The sequence below is a fragment of the Chiloscyllium plagiosum genome, unplaced genomic scaffold, assembly GCF_037043375.1.
Source record: "Chiloscyllium plagiosum isolate Xiang-an unplaced genomic scaffold, Cpla_swu_hap1 HiC_scaffold_2, whole genome shotgun sequence".
Classification (NCBI taxonomy): Eukaryota; Metazoa; Chordata; class Chondrichthyes; order Orectolobiformes; family Hemiscylliidae; genus Chiloscyllium; species Chiloscyllium plagiosum.
The window spans coordinates 147784790-147807785 of NW_028270140.1; the positions used below are offsets into that span (position 1 = coordinate 147784790).

Here is a 22996-nt window from a genome sequence, read left to right on the forward strand (position 1 = left end):
GCACATACGTCCTGCTCTGAAGTACCTCGCATTTATCTAAATTAAACTCCATCTGCCACTCCTCAGCCCATTGGCCCATCAAGGATTGGTGCTGAGTCCACTACTTTTCGTGATTTTTATATATGATTTGGATGTGAACATAGGAGGAATAGTTAGTAAGTTTGCAGAAGACACCAAAATTGGAGGTGCAGTGGACAGCAAAGAAGGTTACCTCAGAGTATAATGGGATCTTGATAAGATGGGTTCACCAGCACTGAAAATGTGTTGCTGGAAAAGCGCAGCAGGTCAGGCAGCATCCAAGGAGCAGGAGAATCGACGTTTCGGGCATGAGCCCTTCTTCAAGAATGAAGAAAGTGCGCCAAGCAGGCCAAGATAAAAGGTAGGGAGGAGGGACTTGGGGGAGGGGCGTTGAAAATGCGATAGGTGGAAGGAGGTTAAGGTGAGGGTGATAGGCTGGAGTGGGGGTGGGGGCGGAGAGGTCAGAAAGAAGATTGCAGTTTTGGAAGGTGGTGCTGAGTTCGAGGGTTGGGACTGAGACACGGTGGGGGATGGGGGGGGGGGGGGGAAATGAGGAAACTGGATAAGTCTGAGTTCATCCCTTGAGGTTGAAGGGTTCCTCGGCGCTCTTCCTCTAGCCGTCGTGTTGCTATGGTCTGGCGATGGAGAAGTCCAAGGACCTGCATGTCCTTGGTGGAGTGGGAGGGGGAGTTGAAGTGTTGAGCCACGGGGTGGTTGGGTTGGTTGGTCCGGGTGTCCCAGAGGTGTTCTCTGAAATGTTCCGCAAGTAGGCAGCCTGTCTCCCCAATTTAGAGGAGGCCACATCGGGTGCAGCGGATGCAGTAAATGATGTGTGTGGAGGTGCAGGTGAATTTGTGGCGGGTATGGAAGGATCCCTTGGGGCCTTGGAGGGAAGTAAGGGGGGGGGGGGGGAGAGGTGTGGGCGCAAGTTTTGCATTTCTTGCGGTTGCAGGGGAAGGTGCCGGGATTGGAGGTTGGGTTGGTGGGGGGTGTGGACCTGACGAGGGAGTCATGGAGGGAGTGGTCTTTTTGGAACGCTGATAGGGGAGGGGAGGGAAATATATCCTTGGTGGTGGGGTCCGTTTGGAGGTGGCGGAAATGACAACGGATGATATGATGTATATGGAGGTTGGTGGCATGGTAGGTGAGGATCAGTGGGGTTCTGTCCTGATGGCGATTGGAGGGGCGGGGCTCAAGGGCGGAGCAGCGGGAAGTGGAGGTGATGCGGTGGAGAGCATCGTCGATCACGTCTGGGGGGAAATTGCGGTCTTTGAAAAAGGAGATCATCTGGGTTGTACGGTATTGGAACTGGTCCTCCTGGGAGCAGATGCGGCGGAGACCAAGGAATTGGGAATATGGGATGGCGTTTTTACAGGGGGCAGGGTGGGAGGAGGTGTAGTCTAGGTAGCTGTGGGAATCGGTCGGTTTATGGTAAATATGGATTCGGTCGCCCAAGATAGAAATGGAGGGGTCCAGGAAGGGGAGGGAGGAGTCTGAGACGGTCCAGGTGAATTTGAGGTCGGGGTGGAAGGTGTTGGTAAAGTGGATGAACTGTTCAACCGCCTCGTGGGAGCACGAGGCAGCGCCGATACAGTCATCGATGTAGCGGAGGAAAAGTTGGGGGGTGATGCCAGTGTAGCTGCAGAAGATGGACTGTTCCACATATCCTACAAAGAGGCAGGCATGGCTGGGGCCCATGTAGGTGCCCATGGCTACTCCTTTGGTTTGGAGGAAGCGGGAGGGTTGGTAAGAGAAGTTGTTCAGGGTGAGGACGAGTTCAGTCAGTCGAAGGAAGGTGTCAGTGGAAGGGTACTCGTTGGTACGGTGGGAAAGGAAGAAGCGGAGGGCTTTGAGTCCTTCGTGATGGGGGAATGGAGGTGTACAGGGACTGGATGTCAATGGTGAAGATAAGGCGTTGTGGACCAGGGAAGCGAAGATCATGGAAGAGGTGGAGGAAGTTGGTGGTGTCCCGAATGTCCCACACCCAAACAAATTAGATCTTAAATTCTAACACTAATGCATTCATTGACCTTATTAGTTACTACATACTTCTGATCACTTGAAAATGACAATTACATTTATCCATTGTAATTTAAAACATTTCCGTTGCCATTCATTCAAGGAATGTGTGAATTGAAAAAGGCCATTCAGCTCCCCAAACTTGTTTTGTCATTCTATCAGATTGCTACTAAATTGTATCTGAACTCCATCCAACTGCCTTGGTTATCAGCTATGACCTAGTAGGAAATTAATGCAGACCGGTAGGATACCACAAACTAAAGACAAAGCAGTTAAACAAACTTCGGTAACTGATAAATTTAGCACTGAGCAGACACACACCCCCCCCCCAACACCCACACACACACCCCCCCCCAACACCCACACACACACCCCCCCCCAACACCCACACACACACCCCCCCCCAACACCCACACACACACCCCCCCCCAACACCCACACACACACCCCCCCCCAACACCCACACACACACCCCCCCCCAACACCCACACACACACCCCCCCCCAACACCCACACACACACCCCCCCCCAACACCCACACACACACCCCCCCCCAACACCCACACACACACCCCCCCCCAACACCCACACACACACCCCCCCCAACACCCACACACACACCCCCCCCCAACACCCACACACACACCCCCCCCCAACACCCACACACACACCCCCCCCCAACACCCACACACACACCCCCCCCCAACACCCACACACACACCCCCCCCCAACACCCACACACACACCCCCCCCCAACACCCACACACACACCCCCCCCCCAACACCCACACACACACCCCCCCCCAACACCCACACACACACCCCCCCCCAACACCCACACACACACCCCCCCCCAACACCCACACACACACCCCCCCCCAACACCCACACACACACCCCCCCCCAACACCCACACACACACCCCCCCCCAACACCCACACACACACCCCCCCCCAACACCCACACACACACCCCCCCCCAACACCCACACACACACCCCCCCCCAACACCCACACACACACCCCCCCCCAACACCCACACACACACCCCCCCCCAACACCCACACACACACCCCCCCCCAACACCCACACACACACCCCCCCCCAACACCCACACACACACCCCCCCCCAACACCCACACACACACCCCCCCCCAACACCCACACACACACCCCCCCCCAACACCCACACACACACCCCCCCCCAACACCCACACACACACCCCCCCCAACACCCACACACACCCCCCCCCCCCAACACCCACACACACCCCCCCCCCCCAACACCCACACACACACCCCCCCCCCAACACCCACACACACACCCCCCCCCCCAACACCCACACACACCCCCCCCCAACACCCACACACACACCCCCCCAACACCCACACACACACCCCCCCAACACCCACACACACACCCCCCCAACACCCACACACACACCCCCCCAACACCCACACACACACAATCTATGCGACTTACCTATTAGTTCCACGATGCTGCCGCTGCGAACACGGTTTGAGACGTCATCACGAGCAATGCTAACTCTAGTAATACTGCCAGAAGTAGTCAAGGCCCGGAGCAGTTCAGGAGGAGGGGTACGGAACAGTTGCTGCAGCATTTCCAAAGCTGCTGTTACCACATTGTGATCCCTATGCTGGGTATAGTGTAGTGTCAATTCGTAAGCCTGTACCAAAGGAAACAAAAGAGGCTCATTGTCTTTAATATTTCTGCTGGCAAAAATTACGCAAATTTTTCATTCAGTGCTACTTGATACAAAAATACTTTTTTTTTTTTAAAAAGTATTACTAGCAAAGATAGTACTACAGAATGCACAATTAGACCAGTTACATGAAAGAGATAAGTAAACACTACCAGGCTGCATCTTCATCATAACATTATGTTTACTCATTGACAGGATGGGCAACACTGGTTGGGCCAGCATTTATCACTAACTCCACTTGAGAAGGTGGTGCTAAGTTGCCTTCCAGAGCTTCTGCAGACCTTTTGGTGTAGGTACATCCACAAAGCCATTAAGGAGGCAGTTCAAGGATTTTGACCCAATGAATGGCGATCTGTTCCAAGTCAGGATGACAACTGACCTAAGAGGGAAACTTGTAGGTGGTGTGTACCCACATATCTAATGCCCTTGCCCTTAGAGATGGACATAGTTGTGGGTTTAGAGGTTACTAAGGAGCCTTTTAATCTCATTACCACCATTTGAAAAAGTTATTACAAATCCTGCAAAGTGGATTTTGCATTTAGCTAAAAGAGTACATCATTTGGAGTAATGCGCTTCAGATGAGACATTAAACCAAGCCTTGGTGTCTGCTCAGGTATATATGAAATATCCAAAAGCTAAGATTTGAAGACAAGGAGGCTGTCTTTCACAACATTCCAGCCAATATTTAGCACTCCATTAACCTCACTGAAACAATTATCCTGAGAGTTAGGTCACTATTGCTGCGAATTTGCTATACCATAATTGGCTGCTGTCATCCTAAAGGAGGGTTTATAGCGTCAGAGATTTATAGCACAGAAACAGTCCAACTCGTCCACGCCAACCAGACATCCTAACCTAATCTAGTCCCATTTGCCAACACTTAGCCCATACCCCTCTAAACCCTTCCTATTCATATACCCATCCAAGTGCCTTTAAACACTGCAATTGTATCAGCCTCCACCACTTCCTCTGGCAGTTCATTCCATACATGCACCACACACTGCATTATAAAGTTGCCCCTTAGGTCTCTTTTAAATCTTTGCCCCCTCACCCTCAACCCATGCCCTCTAGTTCTTGACTCCCCATCCCATGGAAAAGACCTTGTCTATTTACCCCATCCATGCCCCTTTGATATATACCTCTTCAAGGTCACCCCTTGGCCTCTGATACTCCAGCGAAAGCAGCCCCAGCCAATTCAGCCTCTCCTGTATGCCCAAAACCTCGAGACAGTTTTCTTCCAGCCCCCCGCTCGTCTCTATTGCACACATTAGCAAAGGACCTACTCTTGAAAAAGGTAAGAATCTGTGAGCCAGAACATATGTGAAATTTGTAATTATTTCGAAGGAGGTCTGAGGAGGACTTAAGAGCTTGCAACAATTAAAAAGGGATTAAATTTTCTTGAACAATTAATACTGATAGCAACTGGCTATCTTGGATCTGGAAATTGTACCAAAAGAAAAGGGGGTTTAAATAAAAATTGTGTAGCAAGACTCAAAAGTCAGTCAGAAGTAGAAAAGTGGAAAGTGAAGGCAGAGATATAAACACAAAAAAGCATAGAAAATAAGAACAGGAGTAAGCCATTCAGCAAGAGGAGAAAGCAGACAGGACAGAAAGGAAGAGGAACAAGTAGTATTATTAGTGCAAAAAGATTCATTTGGAGATTTCAAAAGGAAACTAGATTAAATATTTAAAAGGTTAGATAAATTCCTGAGGAAGATAGAAATAAAATATGTTGATAGGATACATGAATAACCAACAATGTTATATTAAAGATGTTATACAAGATGTGAAAGTACCAGTAGGAATGGTAGATCTGCAAGATCCACAATGCGAGGACGGTTGTGTAGGGCATAGGAACTGGCATTGGCCAATTGGGTGGGACGGACGGACACACACAGTCAGCTACTTACAAGTTAGCATTTACAAATCAAACCACTGCACTCCTACTCTGGCTGTACACATTTAATCACACAAAAGTAGATATAGTACACATATTGCTAATGGCACTGACTGGTTAAATCACAAGATGTTAAGAGGTCATTCAGTTGAGATAAAACAAATTGTCTACACCTGCAGCAGAATTAAATAAGCCATCAACTTGCCCTCTCTTCACCCAAATGGACAATTTAAACACCTCCAACAAACTTCTGACGTTTGACCCAAATACAACACCTGTATGAGCTGCTCCAAGGACGGAGAAATTTCAGCCTCCTTCCGGGTCACACCAAAGCTGCCTCGTAAACTGGTATCCTTCACTTGCTGCCGCAATAAAGGCATCAGGTACCGCAACGTGAGCATAACTCCCAGAATAAGTGGAGTGGGTCGGTCTTCTTCCACAGGGACCATAAAACCTGCAGCAGAAAGTAAACAAGCATTGTATTTTTTCTCACAGTCAAGTAAAGTCAATCGGCATAAACCACGTTTAATTACTAAGATTAAACAAGTATGCAATTATGACCACTGGTTGGCACGGTTTGTATTTTCACTGTTTTCTAAATTTACAGGTGTTATCAAATCCTTTATGAAATGGCATCAGCTTTTTAAAAAGAAAATATTGGTCGGGTCAACACTCTACAATTTAAAAATGAAGAGAAACATCATGTCAGGAAAAGAGCCTTTTGGTCCTTTGAACCTCCTCTTCTATCTTGCAAGAAAGTAATGGACAATTCTCTTTCTCCACTCCAACCTACCACATTAGCCCCATATCATTCAATTTACTTATGTTCAAAACACCCGCATACAAGTGTATTGAATGCACAAAGACATATAATCTGCACTATTTTCTGGCATGGAAAATTCCAAAAGATAAGTAAACTTATCAGAGAAGAAATCTTTCCAAGATGGCTGACCGCTTTCCTGAAAGAGCGACCCTGAATTCTATTTTGTCAGCATTTTCCCCAGTCAAGCCCCTTAAGAATTTTATGGGTTTCAATTAGATCACTGCTCATTCTTGCAAACTGAGTAGATGATGACGACTACTGTAATCAGATGTGGGAGAACAAGGAACAGTTGATTGTCCCCAACAACTATGTCTGCAGGAAGTGTGTCCAGCTGCAGATCATCTCAGGCCACATGGATCAGTTGGAGCAGCAATTGGACGCACCTGAGGAGCATACAGGAGGCAGATGGTGGAATAGACAGTAGCTTAAGAAGGTTGTCACACTATAGATTCAGTCATGTAGATGGGTGACCATCAGGACAGGTGGGCAGATAATGCAGGAATCTCCTTTGGTCATCCTCTCAAAGAAGCATACCACTTTGGATATAGTGGTGGGCTGAATAGCTTCTCAGGGGAAAATGGCAGCAGCAATGATGACTGGCTCTGCTGTAAAGCAGGGTACAGCAAAATCCAAGTATGGAACTGTGATAGGGGACTCTAGTTCGGGACATTGAGGTGTTTCTGAAGCTGTAAGTGAGACTTCAGGATGGTGTGCTGCCTCCCCAGCGTCACAGTCAAAGACTTTTCACATTTACAGCAAACTCTCAAAGTGGTGCATGAGCAGCCAGAGGTCATTGGTACCAACATCAATAAAAACAGGTGGTCCTGCAGAGTGAATATAAGGAGTTAGGCAGGAGGTAAAAAAAATCAGGACCTCATGGATAGTAATCCATGTATTACTCACAATGCCATGTGATAGCGAGATTAGGAATTGGAGTTGCTGGTGTTGGTGTACAAAGTTTTTTTTTTAAAATTAAAATCACACAGCACCAGGTTATCGTCCAACAGGTTTATCTGGAAGCACTAGCTTTTGGAGCGCTGCTCCTTCATCAAGTGGACAACCACCTGATGAAGGAGCAGAACTCCGAAAGCTAGTGCTTCCAAATAGACCTGTTGGACCACAACTTGATGTTATGTGATTTTTAACTAGGAATAGGAGGGTAGGACAGCAGAATCATGGCTGAGCAGCTGGTGGAGGTATTCAGATTTTTGAATCACTGGCACCTCTTCTAGGGCATAAGACGGACAGATTGCACCTCAACTCTTGGACCAATATCCTGGAGGGGAGATTTACTAAAGCTACTCGGGAGAGTTTAAACTAGCCTGGCTGGGGGATGGGACCCAAAACAGTACTTAGGCAAAAGAGAAGGTTGAAGCTAGTGTACAAGTTAAATAGACCTGTAAGGCAAGAGCATGGCAAGGAATGAGGGAAGGCTAATGAATTAAACTGCATTTCTTTCAATGCAAGAGGTGTGAAAGGTAAGGTAGATAAACTCAGAGCTTGGATTGGAAAAAGGAACTGGGATATCATAGCTATTACAAAAACATGGTTGAGGGAGGGACAGGATTGGCAGCTCAATGTCCCGGGGTACAGATGCTGTGGAAGGATAAAAGTGGTGGCAAGAGAAGAGGGAGAAGGTGTCTTTGATTAGGGAAAACATCGCAGCAGTACTTCGAGAGAACATTCCTGAGTGGTCATCCAGTGAGGCCATATAGGCGAAATGAGAAGGGGTGATCTCTTTAATGGGATTGTACTATAGTGAAAAGGAGGAAACTTGAGAAGGAATTGCAGGGTCCTAGTGGACATATTTGCATCATCAACAGCCACTACTGAGGTGCCAGAAGGCTGGAGGTGTATAATTATGTGCCATTATTTAAGAAAAGCTGCAAGGAAAAGCCAGGGAACTACAAACTGGTAAGCCTAACATCAGAAATGGGTAAATTGGAGGGATTCTGAAAGGCAGAATCTACGTGAATTCAGAAAGGCAAGGAATGATTACAGATAGTCACAGAATGCCATTGTGCATAGGAATGCATGTCTCTCAAATCTTGAGTATTTTGAAGAGTTGACCAAAATGAAAAATGACGGCGGAGTGTAGAGATTGTCTACATGAACTTTAGCAAGGCTTTTGATACGGTTCCACATAGTAGACTGGCTAGTATAGTTAGATCACATAGGATACAGGGAGAGCGAGCCAGATGGATAAAAACTGGCTTGACAGTCGGAGACAGAGGGCGGTGGTAGAGGGTTGCTGTTCAGACTGAAGGCCTGTGAATAGTGAAATGTCACAAGGATCAGTGCTCAGTCGCTGTTGTTCATAATTTATATAAATGACTTGGATAGGAACAAAAGGAGGCATGGTTAGTAAATTTGGAGATGACACCAAAATTGGTGGTATAGTGGACAGTGAAGGTTATGTAAGAACACAACAGAATCTTGACCAACTGGGCCAGTGGGCCAAGGAATGGCGGATGGAGTTGAGACAAACCAGGGTAGTTATTGGTAGAGCCGTGAGGAGTGTTGTCAAACAGAGAGACCTAGGGTGCAGGTACATAGTTCCTTGAAAGTGGTGCCACAGGTAATATAACAGTGGTGAAGAGGGCAATTAGCACATTTGCCTTCATAGGTCAGAGTACTGTCTACAGGATTGGGACATCATGTCATGGCAACGCAAGACATTGGTGAGACCACTTTTGGAGTATTGCATACAATTCTGGTCAACCAGCTATAGGAAGGATGTTACTAAACTGGAAAAGGTGGGGGGGAAAGATTTTAAAAGGATGTTACAGAGACTAGAGAGGTTGAGTGAAAAGGAGAGGCTGGATAGGGAGGGAACTTTTCCCCTGGAGGATATGAGGCTGAGGGGTTATCTTATAGAGATTTATTAAGATCATGAAGAGTACAGATAAAGGTAAGGAATTCTTTTCCTCAGTGTAAGAGAGTCCAAAACTAGAAGGCGTGGATTTAAGTTGAGAGGGGCAACTTTTTCCTCACAGGATGGGGCATGTACAAAACAAGTGTCAGAGAAAGTGGTAAAGGCAAGTACATTTACAACATTTAAAAGGCATCTGGACAGGTACATGGATAGTAAAGGTTTAGAGGGAAATGGGCCAAATGCAGGTAAATAGGATTGGTCAGTTTAGGAAGCCTGGTCGTCATGGGCAGGTTGGGCTGAAAGGCCTGCTTCTATGCTGTATGACTAAGACTCTCCTCACAGGACAACGCAGGAATCAGTCCAGTGAATTTTTGTTACACTCCTGGTATAAAGAACATGAACAAGCTTAAGCAAGGAGACAAAAACAGGATACTGCTGCCAGAGGTATTCTCAGTGTTCCATATAATTCATGCTAGACACACTTATTTGTATACTCAAACACCTTTGAACAAAAGCTAAAATAGCAACTGCTTTGCCATTTGCTTGCTGAACTGGCACGCCAACTTACCAGAATGCCAGGTTTCTCTGGAAGTAAACATTTCCTAATCTCTGAAGTCAAAATATTCTTAGTTTTCACTTTTCCTGTCAAAGTGGATAAACTTTACATTGTGTTCCATCTGTGTATTTGCCTACTCACCTAACATGTCTATATCCTTCTGTGGTCTCTTCGCATCCTCCTGACTAAATACTTCACAAAACTAAGTGGAAAAGCAAGCAAACTTCAATAGATTACACCTGTGCCTCTCATTTAAATCATTAGAGACAAACTGCTCACGCCATTTACTAATCCTTGTAGTAACTTGAAAATATCATTAATTTTGACTTGATCATTCTTTTGATTTCTGCTATTACCCCCAATCATGAGTGCTAAATTTCTGAAATAAAGTCAGAATAAACCATTAGTTGAATTAAAAATTGTACAACTTTGAGTTTAATGTCACATTTCTTGAATTCTATGCCAATATGAACCCACTTTATTCTGATTTTATGCACTTTCAGCTAACATTCTCTGTACAAAACTTGCTACATTCTCATCTACAATGGACATTGTGGTTACAATGCAGCAGGGCCACTATAGTCTACCAGTAGATTATGCAATATTGTGATTTTTTTTTAAAATTAGCTCATGGGATATGATCATGAACTAGGCCAGCATTTATTGAGCATCCTAATTGTTCTGGAGAAGGTGATGACATACTCAGTGTTGTTCGAGAGGGAGGTGCAGAATTTTGACAGTGACAGCAAAGGAATGGCAATATAGTTCTCAGTCAAATGTGCAGTCTGGAAGAACATTTGCAGGTGGTGCTGTTCCTATATACTGTGCCCTCGTCCTTCTAGGTGATGAGTTCGATCAGTTTGGAACATGGTTTTGGAGGGACCTGATGAGTGTATCTTTGAAATGTACACTATTGCCACACTGCCAGTGATGAAGTAATCTTTTGTAGACTGGATAGGATTGGATTGGATTAGACTAGACTAAGATTTATTGTCACATGTATATAAAAATACAGTGAAAAATGTTTTTAAGTGTGCAAAAGGCAAAGTGTTGTCATGCTCCATTTTGAAATACTGAATACAATGCAAGATTTTACTGCATCTTTCCCGGTTCTTCTTGTTACTCTCCACGGTGACTCTGCTCGCTGCTCGACATAGGCAGAGGTCTCTGCACTGGGCTCCAGGTTCTCGATTACAGGCCCACCACTGTCACCACCACCATTCCCACAACTGCCGCATCCGAGCTGAAGCAGTGAGCCTGCTTCACACCTCCCTGATGCTACTCCAGACATTGCCACTGGTCACCAGTTGCCGGAGTCCTGACTCCAAGCTCCTCCACCACCAACTCTAAAGCCTGTGGCCTAAGCAGCAGAGCTACTCATGCATCTGGGGCAGTGCACGGCCTGGCCCTAACCAACACCCCTGGAGAAAGATATGAAGCCGCCACTGCACCAAACGATGAAGATGTGAGAGGGGTTATGGATACTGCAGTTGCGGCAGGCTCTGCTGCATGGTACCCTCGAGTGGCCGAGCCCTGGGATCAGAAACTGAACACTGCCAATCTCAGCAATACCATCTTAATATATGGTGAATATCAAGTGATTTTGTCCTGGATCATGTCAAACTTCTTGAATATTGGTGGAACTGCATCCTAACTTGGGTCTTGTAAAAGTGAACATGCTTTGTTAGAGTTATGAGAGTCATCAAGTCATAGAGATGTACAAAACGGGAACAGATCCTTCAGTCCAACTTGTCCATATTGACCAAATATCCTAACCTGATCTAGTCCCATTTGCTAGCACTTGGTCAGTTTCCCTCCAAACTCTTCCTATTCATATACCTATCCAGATCCCTTTTAAGTGTTGCAATTGAACTAGCCGCCACCACTTCCTCTGGCAGCTTATTCCATACACGTACGACCCTCTGCGTGAAAAAAGTTGCCCCTTGGGTCTCATTTTATCTTTCCCCTCTCATCATAAACCTATGCCCTCGAGTTCTGGACTGCCCTGCCTCAGGGAAAAGACTTTGTCTATTTATCCTATCCATGCCCCTCATGATTTTATAAACCTCTATACGATCACCCCTCAGCCTCAGATGCTCCAGGAAAACAGTCCCAGCCTTTTCATTCTCTCTCTATAGCTCAAATCCTCCAACCCCAGCAACATTCTTGTAAATCTTTTCTGAACCCTTTCAAGTTTCCCAACATTGTTCCGATGGAAAGGAGACTAGAATTGCACGCAATATTCCAAGTGGCCTAACCAATATCCTGTACAACTGCAGCATGACCAACCAACTCCTGTACTCAATACCCTGACCAATAAAAGGAAAGCATACCAAACGCCTTCTCCACTATCCTATCTACCTGTGACTCCACTCTCAAGGAACTATGAACCTGCACTCCAAGGTCTCTTTGTTCAGTAACACTCCCAGGACCTTACCGTTAAGGTGTACAAGTCCTGCTATGAATTGCTTTTCCAAAACACAGCACGTCACATTTACCTAAATAAACTCCATCTGCCACTCCTCAGCCCATTGGCCCATCTGATCAAGGTCCCGTTGTAATATATGAGGTACCCTTCTTCGTATCCACTACACCTCCAATTTTGGTGTCATCTGCAAACATACTAATGATACCTCCTATATTCACATCCAAATCATTTATATAAATGACAAAAAGCAGTGGACCCAGCACCAATCCTCATGGCACTCCACTGGTCACAGGCCTCCAGTCTGAAAATAAATCCTCCTCCACCACCTGTCTTCTACCTTTAAGCCATCTGGTTCTCCCTGCATGCCATGAGATCTAACCTTGCTAACCAGTCTCCCATGGGGAACCTTGTTGACCACCTTACTGAAGTCCACATAGATCACATCAATGCTCTACCCTCAATCCTCTGTTACTTCAAAAAACTCAAATCAAGTTCATGAGACATGATTTCCCATGCACAAAGCCATGTTGACTATCCCTCATCAGTCCTTGCCTTTCCAAATATATGTACATCCTATCCCTCAGGATTTCCTCCAACAAACTGCCCACCACTGATGTCAGGCTCACTGGTCTATGGTTCCCTGGCTTGTCCTTACCACATTCCTACCAAGTTATCCAGCCTCCAGTCTTCCGGCACCTCATCAGGGATATAAGTATCTCAGCAAGGGGCCCAGCAATCACTTCCCTAGTTTCCCAAAGAGTTCGAGGATACACCTGATCAGGTCCTGGGGATTTATCCATCTTTAGGCATTTCAAAACATCCAGCACTTCCTCCTCTGCAGTATGGACATTTTTCAAGATGTCACCATCTATTTTCATACACTGTATCTTCCATGTTCTTTTCTACAGTAAACACTGATGCAAAATATTTGTTTAGTATCTCCACACAAAAGCTGTCTTACTGATCTTTGAAGGGCACGGTGGCAGAGTAGTTAGCACTGCTGCCTCACAGCGCCAGAGACCAGTGTTCAATTTCTGCCTCAGGCAACTCCATGTGGAGTTTGCACATTCTCCCAATGTCTGCGTGGGTTTCCTCCAGGTGCTCTGGTTTCCTCCCACAATCCAAAAATGTGCAGGTTAGGTGAATTGGCCAAGCTAAATTGCCAGTAGTGTTAGGTGAAGGGGTAAATGTAGGGGAATGGGTTCGGCGGGTTGGTGTGGACTTGTTGGGCTGAAGGGCCTGTTTCCACACTGTTAAAAATCTAATCTATTGTCTCCCTAGTTACCCTTTTGTCCTTAATGTATTTGTAAAAACCCTTTGAATTCTCCTTACCTCCATTTGTCGAAGCTGTCTCATGTCCCCTTTTTGCCCGACTGATTTCCCTCTTAGGGATATTCCTACTGTCATTATACTTGGATCGCCCTGTCTATACCTGTCACATGCTTCCTTCTTTTTCTTAACCAAACCCTCTGCTTCTTTCGTCATCCAGCATTCCCTATACCTACCAGCCTTTCCTTTCACCCTAACAGGAATATACTGTCTCGTTACTCTCGTTATTTCAGTTCTGAAGCTGCCCATTTTCTAGCCATCCCTTTACCTGTGAACATCTGGCCCCAATCAGCTTTTGAAAGTTCTTGCCTAATACCATCAAATTCCTCCAATTTAGAACTTCAGCTGTTAGATCTGGTCTATATTTTTCCATCACAATTTTAAAACTAATAGAATTATAGTCGCTGGTCCCAAAGTGCTTCCCCACTGACACCTCAGGTCACCTGCCCTGCCTTATTTCCCAAGAGTTGGTCAAGTTTTGCACCTTCTCTAGTAGGAACATCCACATACTGAATCAAAATTTTCTTCTACACTCTTAAACTCCTCTCCATCTAAACCCATAACACTATGGCAGTCCCAGTCTATGTTAGAAAAGTTTCAATCCCCTGCCATAACCACCCCATTATTCTTACAGATAACTGAAATCTCCTTACAAATTTGTTTCTCAATTTCCCTCTGACTATTAGGGGGTCTATAATACCATCCCCAAAAAGGTGACCATCCCTTTCTTATTTCTCAATTCCACCCAAATAGCTTCCCTGGATGTACTTCCAGGAATATCCCCTCTCAGTACAGCCATTATGCTACCCCTTATCAAAAAGGCCACTCCCCCTCCTCTCTTGCTTCCCTTTCTATAGCATTTGTATCCTGGAACATTAAGCTGCCAGTCCTGTCTTTCCCTGACCAACATTTCTGAAATTGCTAGGATATCCCAGTCCCATGCACCTAACCATGCCCAGAGTTTATTTGCCTTCCCTATTAGGCCTCTTGCATTGAAATAAATGCTGTTTAATATATCAGTCCTACCTTGTACTCTGCTTTGTTCCTGCCTGCCCTGACTGTTTGACTCACTTCTTTTCTCAACTGTATCAGACTCCAATTGATCTCTTTCCTCTGTTCAAAAGACTCAGGGAGATACAAAGTGCCATGATTAGTTTCTAACATATAAAATGGTCATTGCTTAGCACTTGAGGAGCCTGAATGTTATTTGCCACTCACAATTGTACGCCTGGATAGCGTCTCGGTCTTCCTGCATTTGGACAACAGACTGCTTCAGTACCAGAATCGTGAAAGGGGATGAATACTGTGCAATCATCAGCAAGCATTCCAACTTCTGACCTTAACCTGAAGGGAAGGTGACTGATGAAGCAATTGAAGATGATGGGCTGAGGATACAATATATTTCTTCAGCTTTAAATAAATAGCTTGAATATTTGTACACACATTTCTGAACTGATGTACCTCTATTGTTAAAAATACTTTTTTTCTGATATAGCTGTACAGACAGAAAAATAGAAATAACAAATACAAACAAAACTTGTTCAAAAATACTTTTGCATGTGGAGGAAAGGCATTTAGCATGGGAAAACAGAGGAGTTTTAAAGGACAAAAAATCTATTTTGAATTATCTCTGACTTGATCAATGCACGGAGGCTCTGGACCCACTTCCCAGTCTCTTGCTCCGGTTAAGAAGCATACTGTATGTAGCCTATTTGAACTGTGAAACAAGCTCATGGGGTTCAAATGCTCCTAAAGGTTGAGAGCACCCTTTCTTCAGTTTATACAGATTGCTTTTTCACCAAAACATACAGTTTAACAATCCATTCAACCATCTTGACAAACTACATGGAATTAAAATGTTCTGACAGTCTGACAACTGCTTTGTCAGAAAACATTCATGGTTCTGGATGTAGGTTTGCTCGCTGAACTGGAAGGTTTGTTTTCAGACATTTCGTCACAATACTACATATAATCAGTGAGGCTCCAGATGAAGCACTGGTGATATGGCCTGCTTTCTATTTGCGTTTTGGTTGCATGGGTTTGTGATGTCATTTCTTGTGGTGATGTCATTTCCTGTTCTTTTTCTCAAGAGGTGGTAAATGGGATCCAAGCCAATGGGTTTGTTGACCAAGATCCCGTTGGACTGCCATGCTTCTAGGAATTCTCGTGTCTCTCTGTTGGCTTGTCCTAGGATGGATGTGTTTTCCCAGTTATTTATGGTGTTAAAATATACAGTAAACACATTCCTTCAGAATGACATTCCAGCTACAGAGACTCCCATAGGGATACTAGGACACTTCACAGATTGCACTAACTAACAACTGTCAGCCCACTGAAGTAAACTATAAAAGGGAAGTCTTAATTTTGATCGAAAACCACACTTGAAGAACATACTGTTATGACACAGGCTAAACCCTCCTGCTTAATTTAAACCAGCAACACAAAAGAATTATCCTGTGCAGTAATCTATCAACATTTGAGAGACCAACTATTTAAAGTAAAAATTAACAACTTTATTTCTCAAGGTATAACAGAGAATAATTAACTCAACTATTTACAACTCCTTCCTCTAACTTATCTTACCTTTTCCTTCTACAATACTAGTTGTGCTAGCTTTGAACTTTCTTAAAAGGTACAGTACACCTACATCTTCATAACAATACATTTATTACTGTCAACAACTCAAGCATATCACTACAAAGATGACATCTCACATACACTACACTACTTAGAGTCAAAAAGAGGTGACAGCATCCCACAGAACTTTATTTCTCACGATCACCCTTATTTTATTGTGTGCTCTCTTTTCTTCCAGGTGGCTGACTTTTTAAAGAAGCCAAGATAGTACTAATAAAAAAAGCAAAGCCACATCCAGAAGAGCAAGCTGTTGGAAACAGAGTAATGACAGTTCTCCAACTATGAGCTATGCACAGCAGTCCTAAAAGTTGTTTGACAGGTCATGGTCACACAAAATAGGAACAGAAACCAGTCATCTCAACATTCAAACTTGCTCTGAATTCATAAGATCACAGCTGGTTCATTTGTATTTCAAATTGATAACCTCAATCTCTTGTCTAACAAGGATCAACCTACCTCCACCTTAAAAATATTCAATGGTCCAACTTCCACTGCTATCTAAGATGAAGATATCCTTCAAAACACTGGGTTTTACAAAGTGTCAATCAGTCTCACTTTAGATAATATAATGAGTTCAGTGCTTGGGGAATGCACTGGCACCAATGAAACATTAAACAGTCATTACCAGCTATTCACCTAATCAGTGGGATCTTTCTCCACTCAAAAGAATATGCCACATTTGCTTCCCATCACTTTGAGAGGTGTTTGAATTTCCATTGTTCTAGTTTGTTTTGTTAAATTTCATTTCTCATTCACTAATGAGAACTGCCATAACAATAGTGTGTGAAAAAATTCTGGCCCCTTGCGTGCAGTCTGATTTTCTTTGACCTTCCTTCCCTCGAAGGATTGCCTGAACTGCTTCAGCTCTCAGAAGAAATCCCTCAGATAAAGACTGGATTACTCTGTGCTCAGCATGACCTTCAGGATGAAGATAAAGCAGCAGAAGCAGATTAACTTTGCCTTTTTTTTTTAAAAAAGACTTCAGTGAACAGTATCATTTCAGATACAAAGGAAGGCACGAGGAGGAAAAGGAGCAGCAACACTGTGGGACCATCAGCACCTCCAATTCACACAACAACCTCCCCTGAGAACGTAGAGCCATTGCCTCATGGGTTGAAGCCTGAAATAGCACTATACAACTACGTTCACCATATGGACGGCAGTGCTTAAGTAGAAAGGTCATTACCAACATCTTCAAGATGAGCAAACAATGACAGTCTTGCCAGTGATGCCAGCACTCTGACAAGGAGGGGGTAGAAAGTAACAAACAGTCTAATATGTAGATTTTTAAAAACAATGCTTGACCATACTAGTTTTACCTAAAAGTACATTCAATAACCAAGTGTAGAAGTACTGGGTTTTTCTTGAATGTTGACAGATGCTCACAGCAGAGCTGGCCGCAGTCCTACGAATGGTTGGTGAACTTGATTTAAGGTTCCCAATGAAGGTTTTCAATAACATCTGAAATTTTGAAAATAGATAATAGATGGTTAAAACCTCTTTTAGTTATACCATAGCCTTTGGTAAAATTCTATTAGGAACATTTAATAAATAAGCAACACCATACAGTACAATACCTAATATCTTCTCAGTCCACATTTCAGTACTATACTGGTGTTGCTACAAATGTTTGTACACTTTTGCAGAATACTACCGTAATGTTTAATTCGTGTATATTTACCTTAGTAAAATATCCTTCTAGATTTATTTTTCAAGACACTGTTCCAACTACAAGACAATGGTGCAATTATAACCACATTTTCTTCCCTTTATTCTTTCATTAGATGTGGATATCTAGCAAGACCAGAATTTGTTGCTCAGCCCTAAATGCCCTTGAAAGTGAATGGCTAGCTAGGCCATTTCAGAGGGCAGTTAAGAGTCAACAACATTGCTATGGGTGTGAAGTCATATCTGGTCAGATCAGCTCAGGATCACATATTTCCTTCACTAAAAGACATTAAAACCTGATCGGTTTTAAGGATCATAGAATTTCTAGTGTAGAAAGAGACCATTCACCCCATCAAATCTGCACCAACCCTCTAAACAGAATCCCACCCAGACCCACCTACCTTACACCTTTACCCATCCAATCCCTGTATCCCCATACGTTTTTTTTAAATCATGGCTAACCCAAGTTACCTGCACATTCCTGGATACTATGGGGCAATATTTTGGATAGCCAATCCATCTTTGGATGCTAGAGGAAACCTGAGCATCTGAAGGAAACTCATGCAGACATGAGGAAAGTGTGCAAACTCCACACAGATAGTTGCCCAAAGCTGGAATCTAACCCAGGCCCCTGACACTAAGATACCAAGAAACAAGGTAGAATACTGGGGCAATGAACAATGCAGGCATGAATTTCATAGCTTGGCACTCAAGATGCTCAACACTTGGCCACCACCAGTGGAATGAGTTCAAAGAGTACACTCAGAAGTGATTGCCTGCATTGGTTGGTTGACTACAACGTTGGAGGAGATTACAGAAATAAAATGGCAATGGATCTTGGAAGGGTTATAAACCGACTGAGAATTCTAATATTGATTCATTAAGTCACTAAACACATGGGTGATCAGTGAGTGGGACTCAGTATGAGCTGATACAGTATTAACATAGTTCAACATCCCAAACAGTTTCACAACAGCCTCAAACAAAATTTGAGACAGAGTTAAATAAAGAAATATTACAACAGTGATCAAAAGCTATTCCAAGAGTAGATTTTAGGAAACACAGTGAGGATACATAGCTAGGTAGAGAGTAAGTTAAGATATGGAAGGTGGAATTATGGCAAAGTTTCAGTTTACAGTGCGTACAAATTGAAAGGTAAGCCAGCATGGCAACAGATTAGTCAAGTCTCCTGCTAATGAAGGCACGAGTAAGGGTTTCAGCAGCAGCTGTGGAGATTGATAATATGACAGAGGTAGAGATAAACCGGAAAAAGTAAATGCAAGGCTGGTATCAAAGACCACTTTGACAAACAATACTTAGATATCTGCAATGGTTTCAGGGAGCAAAAGTATAATTGCTGTAATTATTTAAAGAACAGTGAATGAATACTTTAGATAAAGAGGGGTGGGGTAGTTCTCTTTGAACAATTGAACAAGGTGGGTTAAGTTGAAAGACACCTTGATCTTGTCAGAAACAGCATCTCAAGACTGTGGCATCTTACATTTCACTGAAATAGTGATTAAGCTGGTGGCCCAGATATCCCAATAGCCAGAGAGCCATCACAGCAGCATAGACTGGACTTGCACATTATGACCATGCAGAACCCTGACACATCTGACTTTATGGAAATTACTCAAGAAAATTAATTTTCCAATGAGTAATTCCCATGTCTTATGCTCTCCACAAGAATCCATTGAAATCGGGGAAATTTGACAGCTCCAAGTCACTTAAGGTTAATAGTTACCCAGCAAATCTACTTGACTCCTAGGTAACAATTAAAAGGGCACATCACTGACTGTGAACCGATTTCCCCCCCCCACCACCTTCAAACAAGTACATTTCCCATTATCCTGTCCAGTCCCTCAACCAGACTGCTCCCTCCACACATCTACACTGTCCCCAGCCCCTATTTCACAGGAGATGTCAAAGTGGTTGACTGTACTGTACATTTAAATCAGAAAACTCAGCTTGCTGACTGCTGCAAAAAGGGTGTGGTTTCTATGAAGATTTTCTTCAAATGGGACAAAAGTTAAGTGGTACTGCAATGACCAGTATTAACAGAGTTTTTTAAAGTTTTGAATGCTAAGAATTCTTGCCTCTGATTTGTTAATTAATGCAGTGCCCCAAATTTATACCTTATGATATTTGAAGGAAAATAAAAGTATATTTTTTGGAACAGATCCTGAAATGACGTGTTTTCATTCTGTAAAGGATCTCTAAAACCTGCCCTACTCACAAGGCAGACATCAGAGATGAGAGAAAATACATGACATCAGACACTAGATTTAGCTCATGATACACCATTGCATTCCCTTGACATCAGTTATTACACACACACACACACTGTTCCGGCATGTTTACAACTCGGGTTTTAAAACAAGTGCAATCCAGCTTTATACTGCAAATAGAACAAAGGCTTTAATTTAAAAATATAGGAGGAGAGCTAGTTTATTGTCAAATTCATTTTCTGACAAACTGGTGGAAATTCTGATTGCTCAAGGAACAGTGGTCAGTAATCACAACTGACTTCTGAATTGACAACCAGAAAAAAACCTAAATAGCCTTCTTCTATCAAATACAATATAATCCCCAATTAAATCTCTATAGTGCAGAGAAAAACAATGACCGCACCCAGAATCAGCATACTGATCAAATCCCTGCCCCAGTTCCTAATCTTCTACCTGGTCAGCGCATCACTACTTACAAACTTGCTGCAGAGCCTCTGCCTCTAGCTATCACCTTTCATCTTTCTCTTTAAAATCAGTGCAATAAATCAGATTCAGGAAGGTGAAAGCCCTTTACGATAGCAACAATCTTACATCAATTATATCCCATTGTGGGCCTATGCTAGCAAGTTAGGGAATTTCATATCAACACCATGCCTAGAAATTATATTCATGAGTTGAGTAAAAAAAATACTTCCTGATGTTACTGCTAAACTGCCTAACACCATTTTTCAGAATTATGAATTTCTCCACCAGAGGAAACATTTTATCCATCTTACCAAATCAAACCTCCATCGTTTTAAACACCTCCACCCCCTACTAATCATACTGATTAAAAACCAGGTTTACACACACAAAATCAAAACACATTTAAAAGGTATCTGGATGGTATATGAATAGGAAGGGTTTGGAGGGATATGGGCCGGGTGCTGACAGGTGGGACTGGATTGGAATATTTGGTTGGCATGGAGAAGTTCGACTGAAGGGTCTGTTTCCATGCTGTACATCTCTATGATTCTAAGTCCCATGTATCCATGTTAATCCTGTCCTCATAACTTAACCTTAACCTTTAGCTCAAGTATTTCTGCAAATATGAGACATACAAGATATTAGTGAGATCAGTGTGCAGTTCTGGCCTCTTTACTTAGGGAAGGATATACCAGTCCAAAAGGTAGGATAATCAAAGGTTTACTAGACTAAATGCTGGGATAAGGTAATTGACTTCTGAGAGGGGAAAAAAAAAGGGGTACCATGAATGAATTATAATGTTGAAAATTCTTTGGGGCTTCAAAGAGTAGATACTGGAGAAAAATGTTTCCCCAGCTAGGGAATCTAAACATGAGGCTACAGTTTCAGTATAAAAATGTTATTATTTAAAATTATGTAGGACTGACAAGGAGAAATTTCAACTTTCAGAGGTCTTGAATTTTTAGAATTCTTTACCCCAGGGAACTATGATGGTCAGTCTTTGAGCATATTAAAGACAGAGGTTAGTAAATTCTTGGGTACTAAAGGAATACAATGATATTGTAACTGGAGGAGTCAGGAGATTTCAGCAAAGTTCTTGGTGATGAGCTCAGAAGGTTCAAAGAGCAAATGGCCTATTCCAGCTCAATTTATTTACATTCTGCCCAAAACTTACATATAATTCTTGACAGCAATGCTCCCAACAGGATTTGACTAAGGCTCTGTAGAATTTGAATCATCTGTCGGTTTTGAAATCCAACCTCTCGTAAGATACAGAGCAACATTCCATTTGAATTTTTCATTACTTTTTGCACCTCCCCTCTAATTTGAAGAACAGGGTCATTATCCTTGAATGTAGAAGGTTCAGGGCCTCATGTGATTAACATTTCCAACATATTAAAGGGGAAGCAACTGGATAGATATTGAAAAACTTTTTATCTGTCAGACAGTCCAGGATCAGGGACATAGCCTGAAAATTAGAGCCAGATCTTTCAGGGTGAAGTTACAAAATAATTCTACAGTGGAGGAGTTGCTTAGACCAATTATCCAGAAAATAAGTTCAAATGACACTGCAGAAGTTTAAGAATTTTAAGTGTGTTTAAAACAAAATAAAACAAAAAAAAAGTGATTATGAAGCAGTCAGATTTTCATAAAAGCGGAAGGAAAGATATCTTGCCATTCTTACCAGTCTGGTCTGTATGGGATTCCAAACTTACACCAATGTGGTTGAGTCTATTAACTACCCTCAGTTTTACTAAATTGATACACAGCAGTTCAAGGTGGACATTCAAGACAACCTTCTCCATCATTATAATTTAGTCTTTGACTAGATAGGGTGCTGTAAAACAGGAACCCAGAGCACTTCTTCTGGGAGGCTATGAAAGGTCCTCTATGTCCCATCAGGAGTACACCTGGTCATGTCCCTCTAACCCATGTTCCTGCCTTCCGTACTCAACTTGTCACATGTTTTGTCTCGCAGCGAGGCCCGCCCAAATTCCCACACTTGCGTCAAGTTTGAGGGGTATCTTTTTCTTTGGGACTGCTTGCAGCCCCAGCAGCGAGCACTACTTCCTCTGCTGCAGCTAAGACTACAGAGTTGCCAGCCAACAGCTTTCTGTCCTCCCAAATAGGGACACAAGTTCCACACGGACCCCATTTAGGCCACCCCCACGATAACAGGGGGCAGCAGGGCAGCCAGGCTGATGGTTATCAAGGTGCCAGCTAACCTTTCAGACAGTGAGTCAAAGTAATTTATCTCCTGATAAAATCTTGCCTCAGAGTGAATAAAAGAACCACCTGCCAGCATAAATACTGGTCCAAAATGAATTAAG

The 22996-nt window shown here is 43.5% G+C and overlaps 1 protein-coding gene across 16 annotated transcripts in view; it reads right to left on the bottom strand.

Annotated features, from left to right (window-relative positions):
- htt (huntingtin) overlaps nt 1–22996 on the bottom strand; it is a 295347-nt gene that overhangs the window by 235912 nt on the left and 36439 nt on the right. For all 16 annotated transcript variants that reach the window (XR_015751247.1, XR_015751248.1, XM_087974297.1 and 13 more), the window contains exons 7-9: nt 17625–17766; nt 5933–6111; nt 3520–3724 (exon numbers count right to left, since the gene is read on the bottom strand). Coding sequence is in view for 14 of the 16 variants with exons in the window: in XM_087974297.1 (XP_087830423.1) it covers nt 3520–3724; nt 5933–6111; nt 17625–17766 (526 nt within the window). In the remaining 2 variants the exon portion in view is untranslated. The remainder of the gene's footprint in view (nt 1–3519; nt 3725–5932; nt 6112–17624; nt 17767–22996) is intronic.